This window comes from Meriones unguiculatus, chromosome X (assembly GCF_030254825.1).
Source record: "Meriones unguiculatus strain TT.TT164.6M chromosome X, Bangor_MerUng_6.1, whole genome shotgun sequence".
In the NCBI taxonomy this organism is placed as follows: Eukaryota; Metazoa; Chordata; class Mammalia; order Rodentia; family Muridae; genus Meriones; species Meriones unguiculatus.
Genome location: NC_083369.1, coordinates 131,067,089 through 131,093,873, shown reverse-complemented (window position 1 = coordinate 131,093,873; position 26,785 = coordinate 131,067,089). Strand labels below are relative to the sequence as shown.

Genomic DNA, 26,785 nt, shown 5'->3' with positions numbered 1-26,785 from the left:
TACATGTCTCTAATAACAAAGGCTTCTAGAGAAAACTTACATGCGCCTGGTGGTGTTTTAAACGCGTATTTAAGTATACATATTTTTCTTGAACTACAATGAGGTTACATCCCAGTAAATCCACCATAGACTGAAAATGCCACAATTCTAACATCCATTCATGCATCTAAAATGGTCAACTTGCAAGCTAGAAGCAGCATGCTACACTGTGCAGTACTGCTTGTTTTGTCTCATGACCTCAAGAATGGCCAGGAGCTATTGCTGGCTACTGCTGTCTGACCTTAAGACTTTATTGAACTACATATTGCAAACCAAGGAAAAGACGTTGAAGCTGAAGGAATCAGCTTAATGAGTACCATTTTTTTCTTTTCTTTTTGAGATTTTATAATAATTACATCAATTATTGTTCCTTTTCCTCCCTCAAAACTGTCCCATATACTCTGCCTTTCTCTCTTTCAAATTCAAAGCCTCTTTTTTTCATTAATGTTATTACATGTATACACACATACACACACTCCTAAATACAAACTTTTCATTATGTATTATTTTACATACACACACACACACACACATACATACATTTATACATATGTTTTCAGGGCTGAAATATTTGTCACTGGACAAGCAATTTGCATGTTCTTCTCTGAGGAAGACTATTTTTCCCACTCCCAGAATTCTTTAATTGCCTGCAGTTCTTTGCATAGAGTTGAGATTTCATAGACTTTCCCCTGCCTGCTTTGGCCTGGATATTGGTGTCACATCTGTTCATTTTTTAACCACAATAAAGCAGGACAACAGCAAGCCACACAGTTGTAAATTAAGGACCATCTGTACCTATACAACATATGCTACCTACTTTCACCCCCTACCACACACACTAATTCTGCATCTGTATCATCTACTTCTAGTGAAAAGCATTTAAACTTTTGCAAAGGCTGTCCTATGGTGTTGAAGAACAGTTTTCCTGTACACAGAAAGAGCAGGAAATGCATGGGACTTTCTAGACAAACATACAGAAAACACTGTCTTTTTTTTTCTCGGGGATATACTCTTTCATTTTTGAAACTTTTTGGGACAGAGTATCTATACATAGCCACAGCTGTACTGAGACTCACTATTTTGACAAAGCTGGCCACAATTTCAGACAAATGTCTTTCCACTGTCTCTTAGATGCTGGTATTATAACCATGCACCTCTAATCCCAAATGATGTGTGCTTTTTTGTGTATTTTGTATTTTTATTTTAATTATTTAGTTTATTCACTTTGTATCCCACGTGTAGCTCCCTCCCTCCTCCCCTCCCAAGCCCACCTTCCCTCCCCCTTCTCCACCCATTCTCCTTCCCAAGTCTACTGATAGGGGAGGTCTTCCTCTCCTTCCTTCTGATCCTACTCTATCAAGTTTCATCAGGAGTGGCTGCATTGTCTTCTTCTGTGGCCTGGTAAGGCTCCTCCCTCCTTAGGGGGAGGTGATCAAAGAGCAGGCCACTGAGTTCATGTCAGAGACAGTCCCTGTTCCTATTACAATGGAACCCACTTGGACACTGAACTGCCATGGGCTACATCTGTGCAGGGGTTCTAGGTTATCTCCATGCATAGTCCTTGGTTGGAGTATCAGTCTCAGAAAAGACCTCTGTGCCCAGATTTTTCAGTTCTATGGCTCTTCCTGTGGAGCTCTTGTCCTCTCCAGGTCTTACTATCTCCCCCTTCTTTCATAAGATTCCCTGCACTCTGCCCAAAGTTTGGTTATAAGTCTCAGCATCTGCTTTGATACCCTGCAGGGTAGAGCCTTTCAGAGGCCCTCTGTGGCAGGCTCCTGTCCTGTTCCCTGTTTTCTTCATCTTCTGGTGTCCATCCTCTTTGCCTTTCGGAGTGGGGATTGAGCATCTTAGCCAGAGTCTTCTTTCTTGAATAGTTTCTTTAGGTATACAGATTTTAGTAGGTTTATCCTATATTATATATCTAACACCCTCTTATGAGTGAGTATATCTCCTGTGTGTTTTTCTGCTTCTGGGATATCTCATTCAGGAAAATCTTTTCCAGTTCCTACCATTTGCCTTCAAATTTCATGATTTCCTTATTTCTTATTGCTGAGTAATATTCTACTGTGCAGATGTACCACAATTTCTATACCCATTCCTTAACTGAGTGGCATCTGGGTTGTTTCCAGCTTCTGGCTATTACAAATAAAGCTGCTACAAACATGGTTGAGCAAATATCCTTGTACAACCACTTTGGAAATCAACTTGACACTTTCTCAGACAATTAGGAATAGCGCTTCCTCAAGATCCAGCTATACCACGCCTAGGCATATATCCAAAAGATGCTCAACTATACAGAAAACACTATCTTAATTGCTACCAAAATAATGTTAGGTTAGGAATATAGCTCACTGGTGGAGTGCTTGCCTGGCATATACAAGGCTTTCTGTTACATTTTCATCACATACTCAAATCTGATGATTTACAAATTGATGAAACAGAGAGACTTGAGTCTGTGACGGGATGCTCAGTATTTTAGGCCTATTTGTGTTAATTCAGGAGAACCCAAGCCAGTCATAGACGTTTCTATGGGTTTGCAGCTTTGGAAACTGTCTGACGTTAAACTAAGTGGTGAAATGGTAAATAAGTTTGCTGAAGCTGCTGAGAAATGCCTGCAGTGTGTGCCAGCAGCTGTGCTACTTCAGAAGCTTTCCAGCCTCTGGAATGGAACAAGTGTGATGTGGGCAAAATGCCAGATAAAGAACTCATCAGCAAGGATGACAGAAATGCAGAGGCTAACCCTGGGAAGCTTGAGACACATAATTTGGAAATGCATCTAGATGCTGCAAAACTTCTACAGTGTCCGGGGCCTGGTATAGGCCCAGAATAATAAATAGTGTTTACAGCTTGCTTTAAAAAACCAGCTTAAATATTTAAGACCAATGTACTGATCTTTTTTTAGGTCAGAACATCTTAGATCTTTTTATTTGAACCAATTCCTGCCTGAGTGGTGTGGGCCTGAAGAGATCCTCCCATTGGTAAAAGTGCTTGCTATAGATGCATGAAGACCTGAGTTTGGACAACTGAGTATCCATGTAAAGAGCCAGATTTCACTGTGTATGCCTGTGACTCTGCGACTGGGGAGGCAGAGATAGGCAGATCACTAGAGCTCTGTGGCTAGCCAGCCTAGTTGAACTAGTGAGCTACATGTTCAGCAACAAAACTGATTCAAAAGCCAAGGCAGAAAGCAATTCAGGTAGATCCTTGATGTTGTTGTCCTCTAGCTTTTACACAAGCATGTACATATGTGCCTTTTTCCCCACATGCATATATATCCTCATATATATATATATACATATACATACATACATACATACAATACATATACATATATATGAGATTGAGAAACACACACACAATTCTTTGTGCTGTTCTGAAGCTTCTAGTGAACAACACTTGAATGTCTCTAGAGGATTTCCTGTGAGGTTCTGGAGCAGTTTTCCTGTACCCACAAAGAACAGGAAATTCCTGGGAGTTTCTGTCATCCTGGGACATCCCATAGACCATGGATGGTGGGAGGGAAACTATGAAGTCAGAAGTCCCTTGGCTTGAAGGGAAGCAAACTCTGGGATTTCTTTATACTCCAAATTTCTTTTAGCAAGATCAGACTGAGGCTGGGACAACTCTAGAAATTATCCCAGTAACTGACTTTTTTTCATTTCCCAGACTTGTTTCCATCCTTACAAGTTTCTTTTAGGAGTACATTCTTTGAAAATCACCCCCATGTCAACCCTTGTCCTATTATGCTTCTGGGGAACTCCACCTAAGGCAATAAGCAATTATATTTGTAAGTTAAAGAACAGGTACCCTAGTAAGAGGAGCAGGGGCAGTCACTGGCATGAATTTGGTTGCCTGCTCTTTGAACACCTCCACCTGGCAAGGTGACCTTACTAGATAACAGAGAAAGAGGATCTAGACAGTCCTCATGATAGGCTAGGGTCAGATAGTAGGGGAAGACCTCCACTATCAGTGGACTAGGGGAAGGATATAGGGAGGGAAGAGAGAGAGAGGGTGGGACTGGGCAGAGATGAGGGAGGGGCTACAGCTGGGATACAAAGTGAATAAATTGTAATAAATAATGATTACGATGACGATGGAAAATAAATTAAGAAAAAGAAATAGCACAAGACCTTGTCTTCAGTTATCATGGAAAAGAGTAAATGAAAGAATGGCCTTGGTGAAATCATAGAAGCCAGTCAGTCTTTAGCCTTGGGCTATTCAGGCTGGTCTGGGGAAACAGGGGAGAAGTAAAACATTGAGAGATCTTATAGCTGGCAGTCATCTAGGGAAATTGTGGTATACTGCAGCATCTCCAGTTGTAAGTCTCTCATGCTCAATTTAAGTATTACCAGGGAAAATGAAAACAGTACATTCTACCTTCCTTCTCTTTCCCCACCTTCATTCCATAGACTATCTATGTCATACAATTCACTCATGTAAAGTGAACAGTCATCTCCACAGCCAATTTTGGAACACTTTCAGAGCACTAAGAGAAACACAGTAACCTTCAGTTTATTAACTTATTAACCACTCAACTTATTAACCACTCAAGTGCCCAGTCATGGGCAGCCACAAATGAGCTCTTGGTTTGTACAGATTTACTTGCTCTTGTTATTTCAATATAAATAGAATCATATAGCATGTGAGCTTTTTTCAGTAGGCTTCTTTCAGTCACCATCAATATCTTAAGATGTATTCAGACTGCATTGTTTTATAGCACTTCATTCCTTTTATGGCCAAATAACCTTCTGTCGAGTAGAAAGATTTTCTTTGTCCATTCATCAGCTGATGAACATTCGAGTTGTTCTGAATATTGTAAATAATTTTACTATGACCATTTATGCACAAGCTTTTTTTGTGGATGTGTATTTTCATTTATCTTAGTTATATACTTAGAATTGATAGCACAGATACACAGATTTCTTTCATACCTATAGCCAAAAGCCGAGTCTTTATAACTTCCATCCTTGGTTTTTGTTCAAGCTTCTCTAGAAAAATAAACAAAGACTTTCCTTTCAAATCATCATTGTTGTCTTCATGTCCTTCTTTAACTTTTACAGATTGACTCTCTTCTGTTCTTAAAATGATTCCATTCATTATAATGATGGAAATTACAGGAATGAAAACTGAGAGCTTTGAAGTTGTTACAGTATCCTCTATGATGTACAAAACAGCTTGCTTTTGTTCCAAAGCTAATGCTTTCCCATCAACCACAGTGAAGTAGAGGCTGATAATTTTTAATTAATTAATTATTTTGATAAATTACAGTTTATTCACTTTGTATCCCAGCTGTAGCCTTCTCCCTCACCCCCTGCCAATCCAACCCTCTCTCCCTCATCTCCTCCCATGCCCCTCCTTAAGTCCACTGATAGGGGCAGTCCTCCTCCCCTTCCCTCTGACCCTAGCCTATGAGATATCATCAGGACCTGATGCATTGTCTTCTTCTGTGGCCTGGTAAAGCTGATCCCACATCAGGGGGAGGTGATTAGAGAGCAGGCCACTGAGTTCTTGTCAGAGACAGCCCCTGTTCCCATTACTAGGGAACCCAGTTGGACAACGAGCTGCCATGGGCTACATCTGTGCAGGGGTTCTAGGTTATCTCCATGCATGGTCCTTGGTTGGAGTATCAGTCTCAGAAAAGACCCTTGGGCCCAGATTTTGGGGCTCTGTTGTTTTCCTTGGGGAGCTCCAGTCTCCTCCAGGTCTTTCTATCTTCCCCTTCTTTCATAAGATGCCCTTCACTCTTCCCAAAGTTTGGCTATGAGTCTCAGCATCTACTTTGATACCTTGCTGGGTAAAGTCTTTCAAAGGCCCTCTGTGGTAGGCTCCTGTCCTCTTCCCTGTTTTCTCTCTCTTCCAATGAGTCCATCCCATTTGCCTCTCTGAGTGAGGATTGATCAACTTATCCAGCGTCCTCCTTCTTGCTAAGATTTTTTTTTAAGTGTACAGATTTTATTATGTTTATCCTTCATTATATGCCTAATATCCACTAGTAACTGAGTATATACCATTGTGTCTTTCTGCTTCTGGGATACCTCATTCAGGATGATCTTTTCTAGTCCCTACTATCAGGCAGATAATTTTTAATTTTCCAAGATGAGAGAAAAAATTCACTTTCTGGGTAAGAAAGTGATGATAAAGGGATTTTCTCTTTGGAAAATCATAAGGACTGGTCAATTTCATAAAAAATTCTTTTTTTAAATTACATTTTTATTTTTTAATATTAGATACTGTTAATTAACCTTGTATCCCAGCTGTGGCCCACTCCTTCATTCTCTTCCAATTAGACTCTCCCTCCCTGATCTCCTCCCTGCCCCTTTCCAAGTCCACTGGTAGGGGAGGCCCTCCTCCCTTCCATCTGACCCTAGCTTATCAGGTCTCATCAGGACTGGCTGCAATATCCTTTTCTGTGGCCTAGCAAGGCTCCTCCTTCCTGGGGGGGTGGGGTGGTCAAAGAGCCAGCCTTTGAGTTCATGACAGAAATAATCCCTGTTCCCCTTACTAGGGTACCCACTTGGATACTGAGCTACCATGGGCTACATAAGAACAGGGGTTCTAGGTTATATACATACATTGTCCTTGGTTGGAGACACAGTCTCATAAAAGACCCCTGTGCCCAGATATATTTGGTCCTTGTGGAGCTCCTGTCCTCTCCAGATTATACTAACTCCCCATTCTTTCATAGGATTCCCTACACTCTGCCGAAGGTTTGGTTATGAGTTTTAGCATCTGCTTTGATACACTGCTAGGTAGAGTCTTTCAGAGGCCCTCTGTCGTAGGCTCCTGTCCTGTTAGTTTTCTCCTACTTCCAATATCCATCCAATTTGTCTTTCTAAGTAAGGATTGATCATCTTACCCTGGGTCTTCTTTCTTGTTTATCTTCTTTAGGTGTACAGATTTTAATATGTTTATCCTATCTTATAGGTCTAGTACCTACTTGTGAGTATATAACGTGTGTGTCTTTCTGCTTCTGAGATACTTCACTTAGAATGATCTTTTGTCACTTCTTAACATGTTAATGTGAAAAATTCTTTGTTTCTAAAAGCTAAACAAAACAAAACAAAACAATACTTATCTTTAGAACTTTGAAAGAAATCATTTGGCCCAGAGACAATAGACAGAAAACTTGATGAGTCAAAGGAAAAATCAGAGCTCTACTGAACTGGGTTAAATTTAATGTTCATTGTTTAATGTTCAGTAGCTATCAATAGGTCTGATTCTTGCAGGTAAGTTATATACGTAGGGTATATTTTTACATCATTTAAAATATGAAATTCAGAGCTTAGAATAACTTCCACTTTTGTCTCATATTACATGCTTGACCTTGCACAAGTCTTTTGACCAAGGACAAGCCTTTGTAAGCACGCATCTCATAACCAAGTGTATGGTTCTGAAATTGTGTTGTACATAGAGACATTGTTTAAAATGTCAGTCGTGAGCTCATGGTTAAAGCAATTCTGATGAGTTTGTTTGGAGGACTTTCTTTACAATAGCAATTTCAAAGCCTACATCCATATGTACGCTGATGTCTGTGGCCCTGAAAACCATTCTTTTGATTACTAATTAGAAATTTCTATTTGGACTCTTTTCTCTTGTACCATCTTCTGCTGAAAGGAAAAAAAATATTATGTCTTTATGTAATGTTTCATCTGTACTGGATGTGGATGCAAAGAAATATGACAACAAAAATCAAAACAAAGAAAAGTTCTAATCTATATCCTGCTTTATTATAGTTTTTTTTTTTTCACCACAACAATTTCTATATAAACTAGAATGTCAAACCTATTCACTATGTATATTTGTGGCCAGATTCTCTTTTGTTATGTATGTGATACTGTTCCATGAATTTGTTATAGGATACTGGACAGCATTCCTGGCCTGTACACACTGGATGCCAGCAGCAGCTCTCCCTGCTTTCAGGTTGCAACAACCCTTACTGCTTCTCTATATTATCAAATGTGTCCAGAGATGTGTACTAATTCATTCCTCATAAAGTGCCAACTCCACGAAAAGAATTCAAGAAATTAGATTGGGAATGGTTTCTTTTGTTTGATTTTTGTTATACTACAAGGAAAGAAACTGTTAAGCTTTTAGTGCTCTGAACTTGTGTATTAAGCATTCCTCGGGATTTTGGAATGCTCTGGCTCATCGTATTTTTTTTTTTTTTTTTTGGATTAATGAGCTTCAGATAGGTTAGGTGTCCTGGCAGAAGAAGGACATTTTGTTTTATTCTTCTCATTTTATTAGATGCCTGACAACAAAAAATTTAAGGTTGACCTAATATGTTCTCCTCTTTATCGTAAAGAGATTTATGATAAGATTGATTTATTGGGGGGGGCCTGTTTCCCCTACATAGGAAAATGTTTTTAAAACTACAGTCAACACAGTAACACAAAGTGTCACCTTTTGTACTACTGTTGGGCCTCAAAAGTAAGGGGTTTTTGAGGTTCCAATCTTGACTTATTTAAAATAATAGCCAAGTGCTCTAAAAGGCTGCCACAAATGGCCAACCAATCTGCTGGAATTCCAACAGCCTACTATATTGCATGGTTCCCATGGGTCAGGTCAGTTCTATTCCTCTGCAGTGTGGAGCTTTCTTATTGGGTGGTACCATATAATACTTTACTTAGAAGAACAATTTTCTTGGCAGGAGAATTCTATGTAGAAATTCTTGAATACTGAATTCTTGAATACTGAATTTCTTATAGTTTTCACAAATACAGCAATCGTAGTATTCTGGGCCAGATCATTCTTTGTGATGGGAGTTATCCTTCTATTTCTTGGAGGATATTTAATAGCATTCCTGGTGTGCACTTACTGGATTCAAGTGGTACTTCTCCCAAGTTGTAACAGAATATGGTAGCTCTAGGCATTGCTAAATGTCCCCTTGGGAGCAAAATCATCTTCAGTTGGGAATCACTGACCAATGAGATATGGGTAGAGACACTGGTAATTCAGTGAGTGAGCATGACTAATAATAAACAGTAACCTTCACTTTGAAACCTGCTTGATTACTGTGAAAACTGTTTTGTGTCCAACTTTCTATTTCCATTTCATGTGTACCATATATTATCCTGTGCACAACAAATCTCCTCTTGAATCGAATGAAAACAATTGTGCTTTCCTTACATCAATGTAATGAAGATTCTGGTTTGTTCTTTCCACAGAGCCTCTGCTTAGGTTCTCAATGAACAATGGAAACAATATTATTTATAATGAATATTCTACCACTTATGGTGGTGACACAGTCTTGGACATTGTGCAGAATTTGGTAACTTGAGCCACCGTATAAGTGAAGGAAGCTTGAGATTAGGGAAAGGAATGTAGTACCAGTTGATCATGGTTGTAAATTAAATGTCCTTTCCTTTTCATCAGCTTACATGAATTATATATAATAATGCTTACATTGTGACTTTTCATTCAAGTACATAAAATGTTTTCATCACATTCATTCCTGCTGATATTTTTCTTTCTACTCTCATATCTGTTTTTTTTCCTGCTTTTCTTCTTTCTTTTTTAAATATTCTTATTTAGTAATTCCTCTTCTTTTTTATTTTGGTGACCCAATGGGTTTAGTTAGAGTTTCTTCTTTGGACATAAGTTAAGGACTATTGAACAGAGCATGGTAACACAGTAAAGGAAAAGCTCAACCTTAGACAAATAACTAGTCAAGAAGGATTGCTGACAGTGGGAAAAATAGTCTCCTCCAAGGAAGAGTATAGAAATTGGTTATCTAGTACTAAATGGTCAGTCCTGGAAACATTAATACAAATAACATTATGTGGACTGAGCTGGTTATATTTATGTATTTAGGAATATATATCGATTAAAGAGAGAGAAGCCATGCATTTGAGAAAGGGGAGGAGGAAGTGCAAAGAGAGCTACACATAAGGGTTTGGATGGAGGAAAGGGAAGGGAAAAATGAAATAATTATATTATAATTTCAAAAACTAACATTATAGAGATAAATAAATAACTAAATAAATAAATAAATGAAAAAGTATGGGCAAATTATCAGTGGCTATAGCATTTAAGAGAATGTCTTTTCCTCTTGCAGGACACCATTAACTACCTATAGATTCTCAGGGAAGGGTTGAACTTCATGAGTCCCTCCCCTCTCCTCTATAGGCTGCTGGCACACACAATCTTGTGCAGATCATGAGCAAGTAATTGAAGCTGCTAAGCTGCTGTTAGATCAAGAGTTTGGTGGCTATATAATTTCTTGCAATTTGGAAAGTCATAGCCAGAGGGATTGTGCCTCTCCTTTTTGATTAATGACCCTTAAATAGAACATTTATTTTAGAACCATCTCTCTGCTTTTTTTTTTTTTTTTTTTTTAAGAACACTCTCCCGGGATCCTTGTAGCAGAGTAGCAGTTGTCAGTGAACATATCAGATGGCAAGAACAGTAAAACAGTAAAACCAATGGGTGCCTTAATGGAACCTGTTGTAATAGTTGCTTTACCCCAACTCTCCTTCGATTGCCTTCTCCCCTGAATTTTCAGGACATAACATTCCTAACCATAACTGACACATATCTCTGTGATGTTTTTTGTTCTGGTGATCGAGATGACAGACAGTACCATGAACCGGTGCTAAAGCCATGCCCTTCTCTCTAATATCTCCTGTGTGATTGCATGTCCAGGGATTCATCTTAGGACCATCAGAAATTCTTCAGGCACTAGTCTTGGTCCTAGATCTGCTTTCAGGCTAAGGATTATATCTTTAATTGAGTTGGAGAAAGAAACAAGGGCCCTTTGTTCTTTTTCAGATTCCTCGTAGGGATTTAGGAAGTGAAGTAAGGAGTTATGACTATAGAGCAAACTGATCAGTCCGGAAGTGGCAGATTTGTTTACAATTTGCTCTTTGAGATTGTCACCCTTCCAAGTAAGCTGAACTTCTCCCAAATGTAATGTCTGCCCTCTAAAGCATACCAAATGTCTCTTATTTATCCCTGCCTGTAAGTGTGTGAAATTCGCAATGGTATGGCAGAGCTGGAGGGTCCTCCATTAATTCCAGAAGGCATGATTATAGAAAAAGGGGGCCAAGGAGCTACTTCCTTGCTATTCTCTCTTAACCTGGGGTTTGGTTTCCTTAATTTCATTTTTGTAGCTCTTTGAGAAAACCTAAAAGAGAGTCAACTCTAAACTATGTTTAGCCTTTATGTAAACTATGTTCAGTCTATTTATATTGTAGGGTAAATAAAGATTTTAATTAATACAATCCATTTGGGAAACTGTGGAGCACTATCCAGTGACATTAAACTCAGGTATGCTTATAGCCTAGCAACTTTTTTTTTCATTTTCTTACTGTGTAAAAAGGCATGCGTGTGTGCACATATGGATATGTATAAAGATACAAAAACTTTTCACTAGTCCTAAATTGAAACTGCCATAAATGTTCATTAGCAGTTAAAAACATAAACAATGATAACCACATGCAATGTTAGTCCACACAGCAATGGAAATGACAGGATACAGTGGCATTTAGCAAAACAGATGAACCTTCAAACATAGTATTGAACAAAATAATTGGATGTAATAAAAAACATATTTATGCATCAGTCTATGTAAAGTTAAGAAATTACTCTAATATTTTTGGATGCTTAACTTACTAAAACACAGTTGTTTTCCACCAGGTGTTATTTTGCCTCCTCCTACACCAAGGGACATTGGCAATATTTGGAGACAGTTTTTGGTTGCTGGAATTTGAGAAGAAAAAATGCTACTGGTATTTAGTTGTAAAGATCGGGGTGCTGTAAAACATGCTATAAGGCACAGGTCTGCTCCAGAATAAAGAATTAGGTTTCCCAAAGCCGGTGGCACTGGACTTGAGAAACTACACTGTTAAAGGGAAGTCAGAAGATGAATCAAAAATCAATCAATCAAAACTCTGATTGATTGGGGGCCAGAGAGGTGGTACAAAAATGAAGAACCCTTGTTTCCCACCACCCATGTGACAGCTAACAACTGTCTGTAACTCTGTTTTCAGGGTATCATGTATTCTCTTCTGGCCCCCACAAGCAGTGTACACACATGCTATATAGACATACATGCAGAAAAAAAAAACACCCATACACATCATAAACCGAAAATAAACAAATCATGAATAATAGTAGGATGTCTTCCACTTCAAGAAGAGGGCATGGTTGTGAATCCAAGAGGATGGAGGTCTAGAGTGTTAGCTACACTCTATTCCTTAATTAAGATGAAGATAGATGCATGAATGTTTTGTAAAAGGGAATTGCACATTATATGGTATCTGTTTCTCTGTTCCAAAAATGTTAAACTACTTTAAAGGGCTGGATTGTCAGGAGAATAGGATGGAGGAGTGGAAAAATTGGATTTTGGGGCAAGAATTCTCTACCCAAGCAGATCCTACAACCACACGAATAAGAGTGATGACGCTAAGCACACTCAGGTTTTTTGTTTGTTTGTTTGTTTGTTTTTGTTTTGTTTTGTTTGGCTCCTTCAAAACTTTGCAGTTTAATTTGCTTTCACAAATGTAATCAAAGTTTTTCTTCACCAAATACGGAAAGTTGTAACTTAATCTATAGACAGGCAAAATGCATTTTAAGTTAAATGTTCTGGGAGATAAGATTCAGTCTTAGCAGTGCCATGAAAATTGGGGACAAGAGTGCACAAGCATTCTACTATTAGCATGGCACACACATTTTCTCTCAGAGATTATTTTTGAGTTCCCTCTGGGGAGGATTATAAATATAGAGAAATTTATTTTAAAGTGGAACCAGGCTTGGGGATATAGCTCAGGGGAAAACATGCTTGCCTACTATGCACAGAGCCCTGGGTTCCATTCCAGTGTCACACTAAAAGAAGAAACAGGAATGTTAGCCTTACAGCCCTTAACTGAGTGCATTGAAGTTTGAGTCCAGCAGAAAGTTTTCTTATTCCCTCCTATCTCCCCATTATCCTAAATGATCAAATGTGAACCTTGAAACCCCATACCACAATAAGATACAATTCAGATCACACATAACAGTAGTAGAGCATAAGGGTTAATGCTCTAAGTGCATGAAATAAGCAACCACGTTCAGAAAAGTGAACAACGAGAAAAGATACAAATGGAGATTCAAAAGTAGACCTTGAAATGTACACAAAATAAAAATAATTTCTGAATTTTAAATATTTCAAACTGAATAGACATCTCAGTGCCCTGCACGATCTTTTAAGGTCCCTTTTTGTGACTTTAGCCTTGAACGCATGAGGTGAGATTTGAAAGAGCAGATTTTTTTTAATAAGCTGTCTTTCCTGGAGGACTAACCATTCATCATTTTTTTAAAGGATAACCCTGTATATCTATATATACATATACATATATATATGTGTGTGTGTGTGTGTGTGTGTATGTATGTGTGTGTGTGTGTGTGTGTATATATATACACACACACACTTGAAAATTTCATGACAACTTAATAACAGCACTTTAGCAAGGAATATTTTAGATGACAGAAGTCAGGCCAAAAATGTTAGCACAGAGATTGGAAACCACAGATTCTTTCATTGTTATATTTTCAAGGTCATAATACAAGAAAATTCTGGGGCAATCTAGTTTTTAAAAGTGGCCTGCTCAGGAATAATAATTAAAAGATTTTGGTAAAGGGTTTTTATAAATCATCAACTTGCTTCTTCCTGTTTATATGCATCGATAATGTAGCATTCTTCATAGAAATAGGGGCTTAATTGAAACTCCAAGTTTATATGTAAAAAAAAATCACTCTAAAGGCAGAGAGTTTGTTTGTTTGTCTGTTTGTGTCTGTCTGTCTGTCTGTTTGTTTGTTTGAAACAAGGCCTCACTGTATATCTCAGGTTGGCCTCAAATTCATGGCAATTCACCTGCCTCAGCTTCCCAAAAGCTGAGATTACAAGCATTGAGCCTCATGTCTAGCTTGAGAATTCATCTGGATAGATAATGAAGCAAAAGCTCCTAAACCAGACATGTAATGGTTAATCCATCTCATATCTCATTTCTGTGTGCACATCTTTCCTAGGCTATGGCAGTTGCAAGTCTTTGAAGAGAGGAAACTTGTAAAGTGGGCAGCAGCTCTACACTTTCTTCAAAGACTTCTTTTTAAAAGTTATTTTTTTTCAGCAGTATATGAGAATGAAAGTAAAACGAGAGATCTTTACTGCTCATTTTCTTAGCCCTGAATAGATATGTTTGAGCAGGAAAGCCTCCAAAATGAATGGATTGACTCTGTCCCCCTCATAGCAAAGAGGTAGGGAACTTGACCAAAGCAGACTGGACTGAGAATAAGAGAATCAGACAAACATCTGAATGTCCTGCTCATAAGGCAGGTAGCATTCTGGCTACAAATTTCTGTTTGAGAAGAGGCTTGACTTATTTTTTCACCCAACAGATTACATTTTAAAAAAAAAAAAAAAAACTTAGCAACACTTTTTTTCTTCACAATTTATTAATTATATATCCCTCAACTCCCCAAAGTCCCACTCTCGCTCCCACTTCTCCCCATCCCCTTCCCCTAGACCACTTAAAGGGGGAGTTCTCCACTATTGCCATCTGCCCATAGCTTAATTCTCATTTGGACAGCCTGGATACTCTTCCTCCGTGGCCAGGCAAGGCTGCATTATCAGGAGCAAGTGATCTAAGAGAAGTCAATTGAGTTCAAGATAGAGTCAGCCCCTGCTCCCCTCACTCAGAGATCCACAGGGAGACTGAGCTGTGAATAGGTTGGCTTTAAATTTATTTGTTTATTATGACACTGTAAAATACACTAAGGAAAAGGTATAAGTGACACTACTCTGCCGAATTCTTCAGTGCAATGATTGTTTACACATGAATGTGCTCCAGATCAAAACACAGACCATCTCTAGAACCCCAAAACACAAATTCCTCTGTATTGCCTTCCTAGTATGTTCCACATAGCCTGCCTTGCTAACTGCCATTCTGACTTCTGTCGCCATGGATCACATACCACTATTCCAATTTGATCTTTGCATTTCAGTTGCAGAATAAATAAACAGAAGGATATCATATGTACTTGCGTGATTTTCTCCTCCTAACATAAAGTTTGAGGGATGGGTTCATGCTGTATGCTTTCGTAGCACTGTCCCTTTTATTTGCTGAGTAGTACTGTACTGTGTACAAAGCCTGCATTTGATTTATATGCACCAGTTTACATGTTTGTACTGTTTCCATTGTGTGCACTATGCCTGAAGTCATTAAGAACGCTATTGCTTATGGTGTTGTCATTGAAATGATTTCCTATATATGCACAAATGGAATTGTTGGATGAGAAGGCAGGCGTGCAATCAGCTTCAGTACATAGAACTGTGCCGTTTTCCAGATAGTTGGACCATTGCGAGATTATTTAGTGGTAGATTCTCCAGGATTCATGCACCTTTGTGCTCACATTTCCAGTTTGTTATGAATGTTCTGTCAATTGTTTTCAAATAATTCTATGTCTGTCAGTGTATGCTCCTGTTCAAATGGATTTAACTAGGCTCCTACTTTTTTCTCCTTGCCTCCAATACAGATCTATCAAAGGATATTCCCACAGTTCAATATAGCAGGGCACTGAAGAATTAGCATAAGTTATTTCCAAATCCATTTTCCATGTCCTGGGGCCTGAATAGACTGACTGCATGGTTCTGGAGTCTCCACTGGATCTTCAAAACTACCCCACCCAACTCCACCCCACCCCATTCCACGCCCCGCCCCGCCCTGCCCCGCCCCCGCCTCCATCCCCTGCCTCTTTTGCATTTCTCTCTCGGAAAACTTGGTGACTTTTTTTTTTAATGAGGTGTTTTAAAGGACCAATTTCCTTGGAGGGATTTTAGAGTTGAAGCCAATTGTATGAATTATTGTGTAGCTCCAGTGTGTGTGTTCTAAAAACGAGTTGATTTACTTGGCAGTGCTTGCTATTAGTGTTCCTCTTTATAGCTCCTCGTTCAAGGCTGCCCCTTGTGCTGCAGCAGTGTATGCCCAGAGCCAGTCAGAGTGCAAACTCACTCCTGTTCTAACAAATTCTCTAGGACTAGCCCTTCAGCCAGCTTCCCTAAGCTGTTTGGCTAGTGCAAACTCCGTTAGTCTTTTTTGTCCAGCCCTCCTAGCTTCAACAGGTCCGGGGAGAGAGTATTAGTTAGATTAGATAATTTCCACAAGCCTGATATCTCTGAGGGTCCCAGCATTTTGAGACTCAGATTAAGGCTTTCCAAAACCCTCAACTCTACCCTCCCTTGAGACCAGTGGAAATCGCCCTTCTGGCGACAGGCTCCTAGCTCCTTCAAAGTTATTCAAAATCTCTCTTGGAAAGCTCTTCTCTGCGTATCGAAGCCACAGCCTTGATTGTCAGGTCCAGAGGGGTGGGAAGAGGAGCCAAGTACTGGGAGGGAAGACATTGGCCATCCTGACACCTGTCTTGGGCAACCTCAGAGGCTGCAGCCTCTAACAGCTGGTAGTGGCTATTGCCTCAGCAGGGCCCCCGCCAGGAGCGGAAGGAATTAAAAGCCCGCCCATCTCATCAGACTTGGCCGCTCCCTCCTCCTCCTCGCCCTTCCCCCTGCTCGTTGCCTCCTCCTCCTCCCTTCCCCCTTCCCCCCCTCCCCGTCCCCACAGTCTCTGCCGTAGGACTCAGTGCCAGCAACGTTAGGAGTCAAGCTCCCGCTCAGCGCGCGCAGAGCACAACAGGGCTAACGCCCAGGGCTTTCTCTGAGATGGCAGTGAAGTAAGTGGACCACTGAGAGAAGCCAAGACCCTAGGCTGAGCTGGAGATCCTCCTGCTCTTCCTGGCGGGGACATGGGGGACACATCGAAGCCCCGTCTGCACTATGCGGTGAGTGTCCCGACAGGAGCGGAGACAAAAGGGGGCGCCACTTGGCTTGGCAAGAAGGATACTTTGTGGAGGTGATGGCATTCCTGTCTCTCCACAGGTCTTTTAGCTGGGATTCGGGTGTGCCAGGTACCTCACCCGGTAGTGTCACCTTCTCCAGGACTCAACCATGCTCCTCAAATTCCCTGAGTGGAAGAGTCCGTGTACTCACTGTCCCTGTTCCCTCGACTCGAGCAGTGGTCACTGAGTCCACTACCTGGGGCTGGACCCCATTGCTACCTCAGTGCGTAGGACAAGATATAGGATTTCTGGGGCTTAGCCAGCCTTTGGTCAGATATAATGGAAGGACTAGAATCGAGCTAGATATAAGTAAAGGCTGCCTATTGATCTGGATGTGTGGCCAGTGGAGTTGTTGGAAAAATGTCGCAGGAAGCCTTGAGTGCACCCTGTTTTTCCCTTGGAAGGAGTTTTTGCATTTCCGTAGTAGTTTACAAAGGGGCAGAAGGTTGCCAACTATCTGCTTAATTCAAGGGCATATTAGAGAGTCCTTTGTTGGACCCTTCTTTTACCTCATGATGACTTCTCTCTGTTGACTCAAATATTCTACAAATATTTACTGGGGACGTATTCTGTGCTGGACATTGTGTTAGGTGCTGCAAGTACCCACCCCAGCAAATGCAATAGACAGAAATCTCATGGAGCTTGTGTCCTTTGAAGGAGTCAAGGTTTTGTGTTAATGGTTAACCAAACAAGATTCTAGATTAAGCTTACTTTTTGAGGGGAAGAAAAGGCAAGAAGGAAGACAAAAAAGATATTTGAGGAATGAGCACTACTTCTGAAAATTGCCAGGAGGGGGACAGGCAGCAAGCAGGTTTTGGATGTATTCTTTTCAACTTGAAGATCTGTAGTTTTGAGATGAGCCATCACTGTTGTTCTGTTGTTTGTTAGTTTACTGAGTTTTCTTTGACATGCTTTTCTCTGTTGAGATTAGAACATTCTGAGTGCCAATTTGAAAACAAAACAAAACAAAACAAAACAAAACTGGAGAGAAACAGACAAGACAAAGCTGACAGGTTAAAAAAAAAATCAACATTTGTAGTAAGGCAAAGGCAGTTAGCTGCCTGGAATTCACATCTTCCCTAACCACTCTCTACAAATATATATATATTTGTATGTATATATATATATATATATATATATATATATATGTGTGTGTGTTTATATATATATATATATATATATATATATATATACATATATATAGTATATAATCAGTCAGCAGTCAAGAGCTACCTTACTTGGTCCTGGACAAACCCCTGGGGCAAACTGAGTACCCTTGAATGTCACTTTCTTCCTGGAAAGGTGAGGCTGTGAGCTAGGAAAGTGTTGTTTCTTTCCTAGGCTGATTGAACAAGAAACAGCTCTTGCTCTAGTTTAGCCATAGTTGTTTGTCTGAAAAAGTCATGTGAGACTCTTGTTCATTTACTGATGCTTGTCATTTCTACAGAGACACTGGTGTCTCCAAGACTGACCTTTTAATGTGGTTGTAAGGTTTCTGCAACGGTTGCTGTTCTATATTGCATCCTCTCGTCATCTGTCTTCGCCGTATTTTCCAGACTTTGATTTGTGTCCTGGTGCCTTTTGATTTGGGATTACAGGTAGTTTTGAGCCTCTCCTTAGAAAGTAGGTGGGGGGAGGGAAAATGACAACTGGTTTTCTTACTTAAAAAGCTATGTACCCATTCAGCAAATGGTTATTATCTCCATGTACAAATATATCAATACAGCTCAAGAATTTTATATTGTTATTTTAATTCAGCTCTGCCCTAAAATAATAAACTCGTGGTCAAGCTCAAGCTCATAGTAACGTTTCCTTGTAGGCTCTGAATATTTGCTGGTAAACAGCCCTTTGTACTAGCATAGACTATGATGCACATATATTTTGTATTAAGACTGGAAAAAGGAACATTTTAGAATTTACTGAAAGACATCACCTGGGCTCTGAATATTTCTGTACATCCTTTATAATGATAAAGCAGTTGTATTCAGCAGCTTCAAATCCATCATAGGTGGAAAAATGTTTTCTATAAAGTACAACCTGTTGCTTTTCACATTAGCAAGAGTACTCATGGCTTAAGATTCAGGGCTGAACTCTTTTAACTCAGTCATTTCATTTTTAATAATTCTGGGCTTGTTTTTTCCTTTAGCACAAATACTCTTGCTTTGCTTTATGTGGTTTGGCTGTACTATGGCCTTCCTGGAAAGGAATTCCTATCTATGTGTCTTTAGTACTTCTTCACTCTTCTGAAATAAAATCTGGGAGGGGGGTAAATAATTAACATAGTTTTCAGAGCTTTTTATTTGCTGTCCAAAGTGAGACTATCTGTACTAAATGAATGATTGCCATTTATTCACTCAAAAAATGTATGTGGAGTTTCTATTGTGTGTTAGCTATGTGAGCAATTTCCAGACACAGGACACTTCATTTACTTCTTAATATCCACTTTAAGCATCACTGAGAAAAATGCACAAAAGATAAGAGCATCGAATATCACATACTTTTTCAAAGTATGGTACCACGATGCTTTTCTTTATCTTCACAACAGAATGCGAGAGCAGCTTATGGTCTTATTCAAAGTGTTCCTTCTGTGGTTTTCCCACATTCAGTTTTTGTCTCTCTCCTCATTCCAGCTGGGTGTTGTCCTTGATACCTCTTGGTGACTTGATCAGATATTAGAATGCCTGTTCTGGCTCAAATTGAAGTCAAAATAAGGTGTATCTAAAATATATCCTGTCTTCTAACAGAGATGAGAGGAGATGACATGCATTCTACATTAGTTAGAAAGGATATAGCAAGCAGTTGACATATTGGAAAAAGGTTTAGGAAATCAAACCTACCACACTTAATTTGGATGGGGTGTATAGAGTATAAGTAACAAGGATGTAATGAATGAACCAATGGTCATCTCAGAGGACACACCTCTGAAGAAACTAAAGGCTATCATATCATCATCATAACCTTATTCAAATTTCAAAGTGATTGGACATAATCTGGGTCAATTTCAGACTCAAATTCAACTAGTGGATTAAGGCAGATTTTTTTCTGTCTCCTGATTAAAGAAATCCAAAGGAAGAGCAGGATAGTTGAAGGTGGTACAGAAATAGTTGGTGACAGAACCAAGACATTACCCAGGTGCCCTGACTTGACAGAATTCTTCCGTGTTGTTTATATGGTTCAAACAGTTAATCCCAGTTATTCTTTCCATCCTGTCTGTCCAAGTACTAATCTACCAAGAAAAAAATGAAGCTTTTAGTGATTTTATATGTTTATCCATATTGTCAAGTCACATGACCAAATACCTCCTTATTCTGATGAGTATAAGTAAAATTTCAAAATTTAAATTTCTAAGAAGTTCAATGCCATAGCCTCTTGACATTCTCAAAAGACATTAGGAAAAGAGCTAGATTCGAAATTAGTTCCCTGACTTCACAGAGCTCTCCCCAAATTCATTCTTCTCTTTTGAACTCTCAACCTGTGTTCCCTGAAATGCTCAGTATACTCAACATGAAAAGCTCCTGCACGGACAGCATTCGTTTCTATTTTATTGATAAATAGGAAACTCTGTAGTTATTGAGTGTATCTTGCCTCTGCTATCATACCAATATCTAGGAGAGTGCTGGGAGCCCCACAAGTGCTTGCTGAACATGTGATTGTGACTAGGTTGCATGAATCCAGTAGGTGAGACCTAATTTTGGTTGTTCCAAGCTGCTGCTTCTCTTCCTTTTCATTCAGCAGACTTCCTAACAGCTCTGTTGCTGACCTCGCTTCCTGTTTAGTATGCTCACCCTGCCATCTGTATTATTTTTTTACCACAACCTTGTAATCAGTTGTTGACTATACTCCACCTCACCATGTCCCAAAGAGCCCACCCAGAGGATTAAACCCTCTACCATGGTAATGAGCCTTCTTTTCACACAGAATGGCAGAGGTCTTACTACAAAATGATTCATGTGATACCTCTAGAACTGTTCACTTTCCATAGACTTTGAAGTTATTAGGGTTGCTTTGTGATTCTATGATGTTGAATCCACAGCACTCTTTAGTAATTCCAAAGATGCTAAAAGCTGAGTTCTGCTGCAGGACTTTACAGTTAGGAATCAGTGGGGACAGCTAAGAAATGGAGTAGATATTACTGTTTGTTTTACATCTGTCTCCTAATAAAATGAAAAAAAAATTCTAACCAATCAACTAAACAGAAACAAACAAACAAACAAAATCCCTGTGATGAAGACCTCTACTAATTATAAATTTATTTTCTAACTTCTTGTCCTCCTTGCTTGATTATTTTTCTATTATACTCTTTTTTTTTTTGGATAAGGCCTCTTTAGTTTGGAAGCCCTACTGTTTAAAGAAGTCACACTCCCCATTTTTCAAACTTCTCAGTAAGCATCACTGTTCCTAGACACTCATTTTTTTTACTGGGTTTTGTATAGTAAAAACACCAGCCAATCATTTTAAAACAGATACCACATGTTGCTCAATTTTATTTTGTATTTTTCTGGGGATCACTTTATTCCCTAATAATGTGATAACAGTATACTGGATGAGTTTGATTTTAAAATTAGTTGTGAGAAAATTGTCCTATCATAAGAATTTACTGCTGTGTTCATGCTTGCTCATTTCCCCCTAGATAGTTTCTAGACTCTGCCTTCTCAGAAAATAGTTGGGGAAAATATATTGAAAAGAACCTTTTAATAATAAAATGATACAGTGAAATTAGAAAATAGCTAGGGACTATGTATTAAGAAGAACCCTTACATAATAAAATGCTACAATGCTTAAAGCTCTCTGGTTTGTTTCTATTCCTTGTATTCTATTCAACCTTAATCATAACCTTTTAAGTCCTCTTACATGATCTTCGCTGCTTCTTATCTCCCTTCTCCAATATGGCCATCTTCAAAACTGACTATTTTATTCCTGCAGAAGCCCTTTCCTTGTCCTTTATGCCTAGAATGCTCTTTTTTTGTATGGCACATCCTTCTGTATCCTTCACATTGTAGGGGAAAAAGAGTCACCTTCCCTGATGGCTCTCTTCAAAGCATTTCTAACCGTACTCAGTTACCATTGGTCATCTCACATGAGCTGGGCTTATTATTATATTTTATATTCAGTGCTTATTTTTCTAAACTGATGTGAAAGTTTATTCAGACAGGCATCCAAAAATACATTTCCCATCGTATTGCCACTGCCTAGAGTAGGCAGTGACACAAGTTAGATTCTGTTTTTATGTAGAATATACATGAGTTTCTAAAGTTAACTCTTCATTGATTATTTTGTAGTTTGGAGATAGAGAGGAAACTGTAAAATTATTGCCTTTAAACTTTTATCAAGTTCCTAATAAGTGAGCATCTCAAAGAACCAGACTTGAAATCAATAAACAGCAAAGGCTTTGTGGGTAATTCTCATGTCCGCCATGTTTGGAAACAATTGATACTGACTTACTTAGCTTACCACTTACTACAGAATCAAACAAAAATTCAAATTTGTTACAAGCAAGGAATCAAGATCAAGGCATCTCTAGACGTACAACGTTATAATCCATATCACTCTAAACTAATGGAGTAGAGATTTTGAGAGAGCTCCCTAGTGTAAGAGCCAAACCCTCTAAAGATATTGGAGACATAGAAATGCTTTTTTTCTCTACTTATTATGGGCTGGCCATATATTCCTAAGTTTTCATTTTTAATTTAATAGTTCTCTTAAAGGGGCCATTTGACAATGTTGCAAAGTAGTTTTGATAGTCATTAATCACAGGAATTGCTCGTGACATTTAAGATGTACAACCCTGATGTTCAGGTATTTATCCTATGATGTATAGCACTGCCCAGTAAGTATTGCCCAGTTCAAAGTGTTAACTGTGCTGATGACCTGAAGCCTCAGCTGAGATGTTCTGAATAGAAATAAAAAAAATTAATGTATTTTCACAACCATTTTGTATGACATATCTCAAAACACGTATGTATTTTTCAGCTTTTGAAGAGATGGTATTGACAAAATGAGAGACAGACTTGGCTAAATTGAGTCACAACTAGAAACAATATGTTTTATGTCAAGAAGTGCTGATACTGTGAAGGGTATTGTCATTATAGAAAACTTGATAACTTGGGACTTGATTCTTGATTTCTCAGTACCAATGTTCTTCCAGATCTTAGGATTAAATAAATGTTTCCTATAGCTATCTTGGTTATGCATTAACATCTATCAACCTTACCTGATGTGCTATTTGTTTAAACTTAACAGGAGTATCAGTTGCTCATATCTGATCAAGTGTGTGCCCAAAACTTGAGGGTAGAAAAGAAGAAACAATCTCATAAAACCTTCATGGGTGGTTCTGCAGCAGTCTGAAAGCAAGAAGTGAGAGTGTGTTCTTTTATTCCATTAGCTGGGGATAAGTTATAGACCCTGTGTTATGAACCATAGCAGGATGAACTGAAAGGAACCAAAATAAGGAGGAGGGAAACTGTGTCCCTCAGCTCTTCTTTCTCAATCCCATCTGGATAACCGCAGCTTACCATGTGGTTGGTGGTTTATGTTTTCTGCCACAGAGATGATTCTCAGGGCCTTTTCTAACCCTCTTGTCATATCACTTAATGATAATAAGCATGGCCTTTTTTAGATTGTAGGCTCCTAAATGATGGACAAAGAGCAAATAGAGTTATTAGCAACTTGCTATATTTTGGACTGCAGTCACCAGTTTTCCCAAACACACAGGTTCTTGTGAACAAAAAAGACAAAATGAACAAGGACGGTCACCACCATATACATGGCTCTACTTTCCCAAACACACAGGTTCTTGTTTAAACAAAAAAGACAAAAGGAGCAAGGACTGTCACCACATATATATGGTACTACTTTCTCTGTGTAGTTTGAGGCAGGTTACTTTGCTGTGGCTGTGGTGTGTTAGGCTTGTACTCCACTGAGTTACATCCATAGCACTTTATGTGAATAAAGGATATGGTATAGAGCCAGGAATTTGACCATAGGTTCAAATATGATCATTGTTCAGTTAAATATGGTTTGACTTCTGTTTTTCTTAAAAGATGTCATGGCCTTTTGAAATTAAAATCCATTAGGATTTCCTTTTCTTCTTGACTGATATATTCTTTGAACTATCTAATTAAAAAATTATAATAAATGTGAACATTTGGGGTGTCAACTAAACTAGATTTCAAAAGAGAAAATGTCAGACGAATTTGGTGGAAAGTTGCTATGGGAACACCAACAGAACTTTTGAAGATTAACTTTAACCATATATTTGAATGACCCTTTTATACAGCCGACTGAAGTGTCTGATGAAGAAATTGCTTAAGTTAGTACAAGTAATAAATATACTAAAGGCATCTTGTTGGCATGGAGAGTGGCTCATTCTGTGTTTCCTGAGTAACCTTGTGTAGGAGGGATGCTGTTTCATATCGGCACAAAGCCCTGGACAATACTGTAGATATCTATTTTTGTGGTACCGCTTTAGTTATACCCACTGAGTAACAGAACTATAGTAAATGGATGGAATATTGAGTTTGCAGAATAATTTGAAATAGTAAAACTCATATAACTTTCAGTGGTCATGTTGCTGTTGATGGTCTGAATAAAATGTAAAATGATGTTCTGAACAGAAAATCATGACTTTTGTTTCAAAAGATAAGTCATTTTTTCTCTTACATTAAGCTATAAAGGAAATTGTAGTGTTAAGATCCATACTGAAAGTTACTCAGAAAGTCTAACTTGAGGAGTGAACATGTTGACAGATGTAAGGGAAGCAATGAAGGGTGGCAAGGCACTCAGTGGTTAGCTATGTAGAACTCTTGTCAAGGAAGGAACAGTGGTATGAGAACCCAATGACTCTTAGCACTGACTGAAAGGGATACTAGCAATGTGTCCAGAGAGCAAAATCTGGACAAGCAAAAGTAGACTTCAACAATCTATCCCCTGATATCTTGGATTCTTATTTTCCCACCTTCTTTTTGAGCCAAGCCCAGACATTTGTGTGAGATAAGCGTGGCAAAGAAGAGCCCAGCACACAGAAGGCAGATGTTTTGTTTCTCTTGTTTGTATGTATGGAGGGGAAGACTTTGGTAAACAGAGTACCAACATGAGTGTATGCAGTCGTGGCTGTTATTTACTTATAAAACATACTATATTCTTTTAGAGGGTTCCAAAATTGCTTAAAGTGTTTAATTAGCATGTTGAAACTATCCATGTATTATGCAAACTCTACTTATATGTACTATATATCCCATATATCCCAGCAAAGATATTTATATTATGTGTTTATTAAAGGATCTAATGTTCACTTGGATTATGACATCATATTTATATGTGTATGTGTAGTTATATCTGTAACTTAGAAGAACACTATCAAGAGTGCTTTGATCAACTTTTATTAATAGAAACAAAAACTATAATGGATAAATTTCCCTCTAAGCTCACAAGACTAGATTAATGTAGTTTTCTAAACTATAAAACAAGGAATTAAATTAGCTTTCTCTGGTTGATAGGTATAGTTTTAGTTTTTAGCATAAGGGTATTTTTCTTTTTTCTACTGGTTCTGGACTCGTTGCAATCGAAGATGGCACTTTGGACCCCTAGTAACCCATATTAATTTGGCAAAGGGAAAATTACCATTTCAGAGTATTTTCCCCCTTTTGATGAGCTGGCTTTTCACTTAGGTGATCAATTTCTTTACTGTAATTTTGTTTATTTGGTTGGTTGGTTTTTGCTAACTACATATCAAACAGGGAACTGATATTTAGTTTATATGAAAACTGCAAAATTAACTGCCATATCATCCAATCAGTAAATGAGTAAAGAACTCAATAGTTCTCAGAAGAAAAAAAAAAAAAAGACAATAAATGTTCAAAAAAGATAGAAGAGGGTCCAGACCCTTAACTATCAGAGAAATAAAAATTAAAATTGCTTTGGGATTCAGTCTTTCCATAATCAGAATGGCTATCATCAGAACAACAAACAACAGAGAGAACAAATGGCAACAAATGTTTGTGAGGATGTGAGGAAAGCGCAACCCTCATGTACTTCTGGTGGAAAAATAAACAGGTGCAGCCACTGTGGAAATCTGCATTGAACGTTCTTACAAAAACAAAAAGATAAGGAAAGATAAGGAGGACAAGGAGGAGAAAGAGAGAGAGAGAGAGAGAGAGAGAGAGAGAGAGAGAGAGAGAGAGAGAGAAAAGAAAGAAAGAAAGAAAGAAAGAAAGAAAGAAAGAAAGAAAGAAAGAAAGAAAGAAAGGAAGGAAGAAAGAAAGGAAGGAAGAAAGAAAACATAACTACTATGTGACCTAGCTATGCCACTCCTAAGGATAAACCTGAGGAGTCTAAGGAAACATACAAAGGAGACACTTGCACATCAATGTTTATTGTTGCACCATTCACAATAGCCAAAAATACATATAGAAAACGAGGCACACATGCACATTGGAATTTTATGGAGCCACGAAAAGCTGAAGAATAACATTTGCAGGAAAATGGCTATTATATAGTATGTGTCATCCCAAATTAGAAAAACAAAAAACTTGAAACACATGTACATCTATGTTCATGACATCTGTCTCGCTTCTCATTGCTTCTTTGAAGACAATGTTCACAAAACATTGGAGCATATGAAAGGGCAGACGAAAGAACCATGAATCATATTATGGCTGTTTACTTGGCCAAATGTAGCATGTGCCTGATGCATGCTTGGTACATGCATTCCTGTCAAAGAAATTAACCAAGGGCTTAAAGTTCTTATTTTTTTATAATTTTATTTTTTTTATATTAATCACAGGTTATTTACTTTGTATCCCAGGAGTAGCCTCCTCCCTCATTCCCTCCCAATCCTACACTCCCTCCCTCATCTCCCTGACCCTTTCCAAGTCCACTG

General features: G+C 38.6%; 1 protein-coding gene across 3 annotated transcripts in view; it reads left to right on the top strand.

The window, feature by feature from the left end:
• Arhgap6 (Rho GTPase activating protein 6) overlaps positions 1–26,785 on the top strand; it is a 584,642-nt gene that overhangs the window by 268,935 nt on the left and 288,922 nt on the right. For 2 of the 3 annotated variants that reach the window (XM_060375301.1, XM_060375300.1), the window contains exon 1: positions 16,628–16,851. The exons of the other annotated variant lie outside the window; for it this stretch is intronic. In XM_060375301.1, coding sequence (XP_060231284.1) covers positions 16,816–16,851 — 36 coding nt within the window. In that variant the 5' untranslated portion in view covers positions 16,628–16,815. Of the gene's footprint in view, positions 1–16,627; positions 16,852–26,785 lie in introns of those variants that run through there. 3 annotated transcript variants of the gene reach the window in all.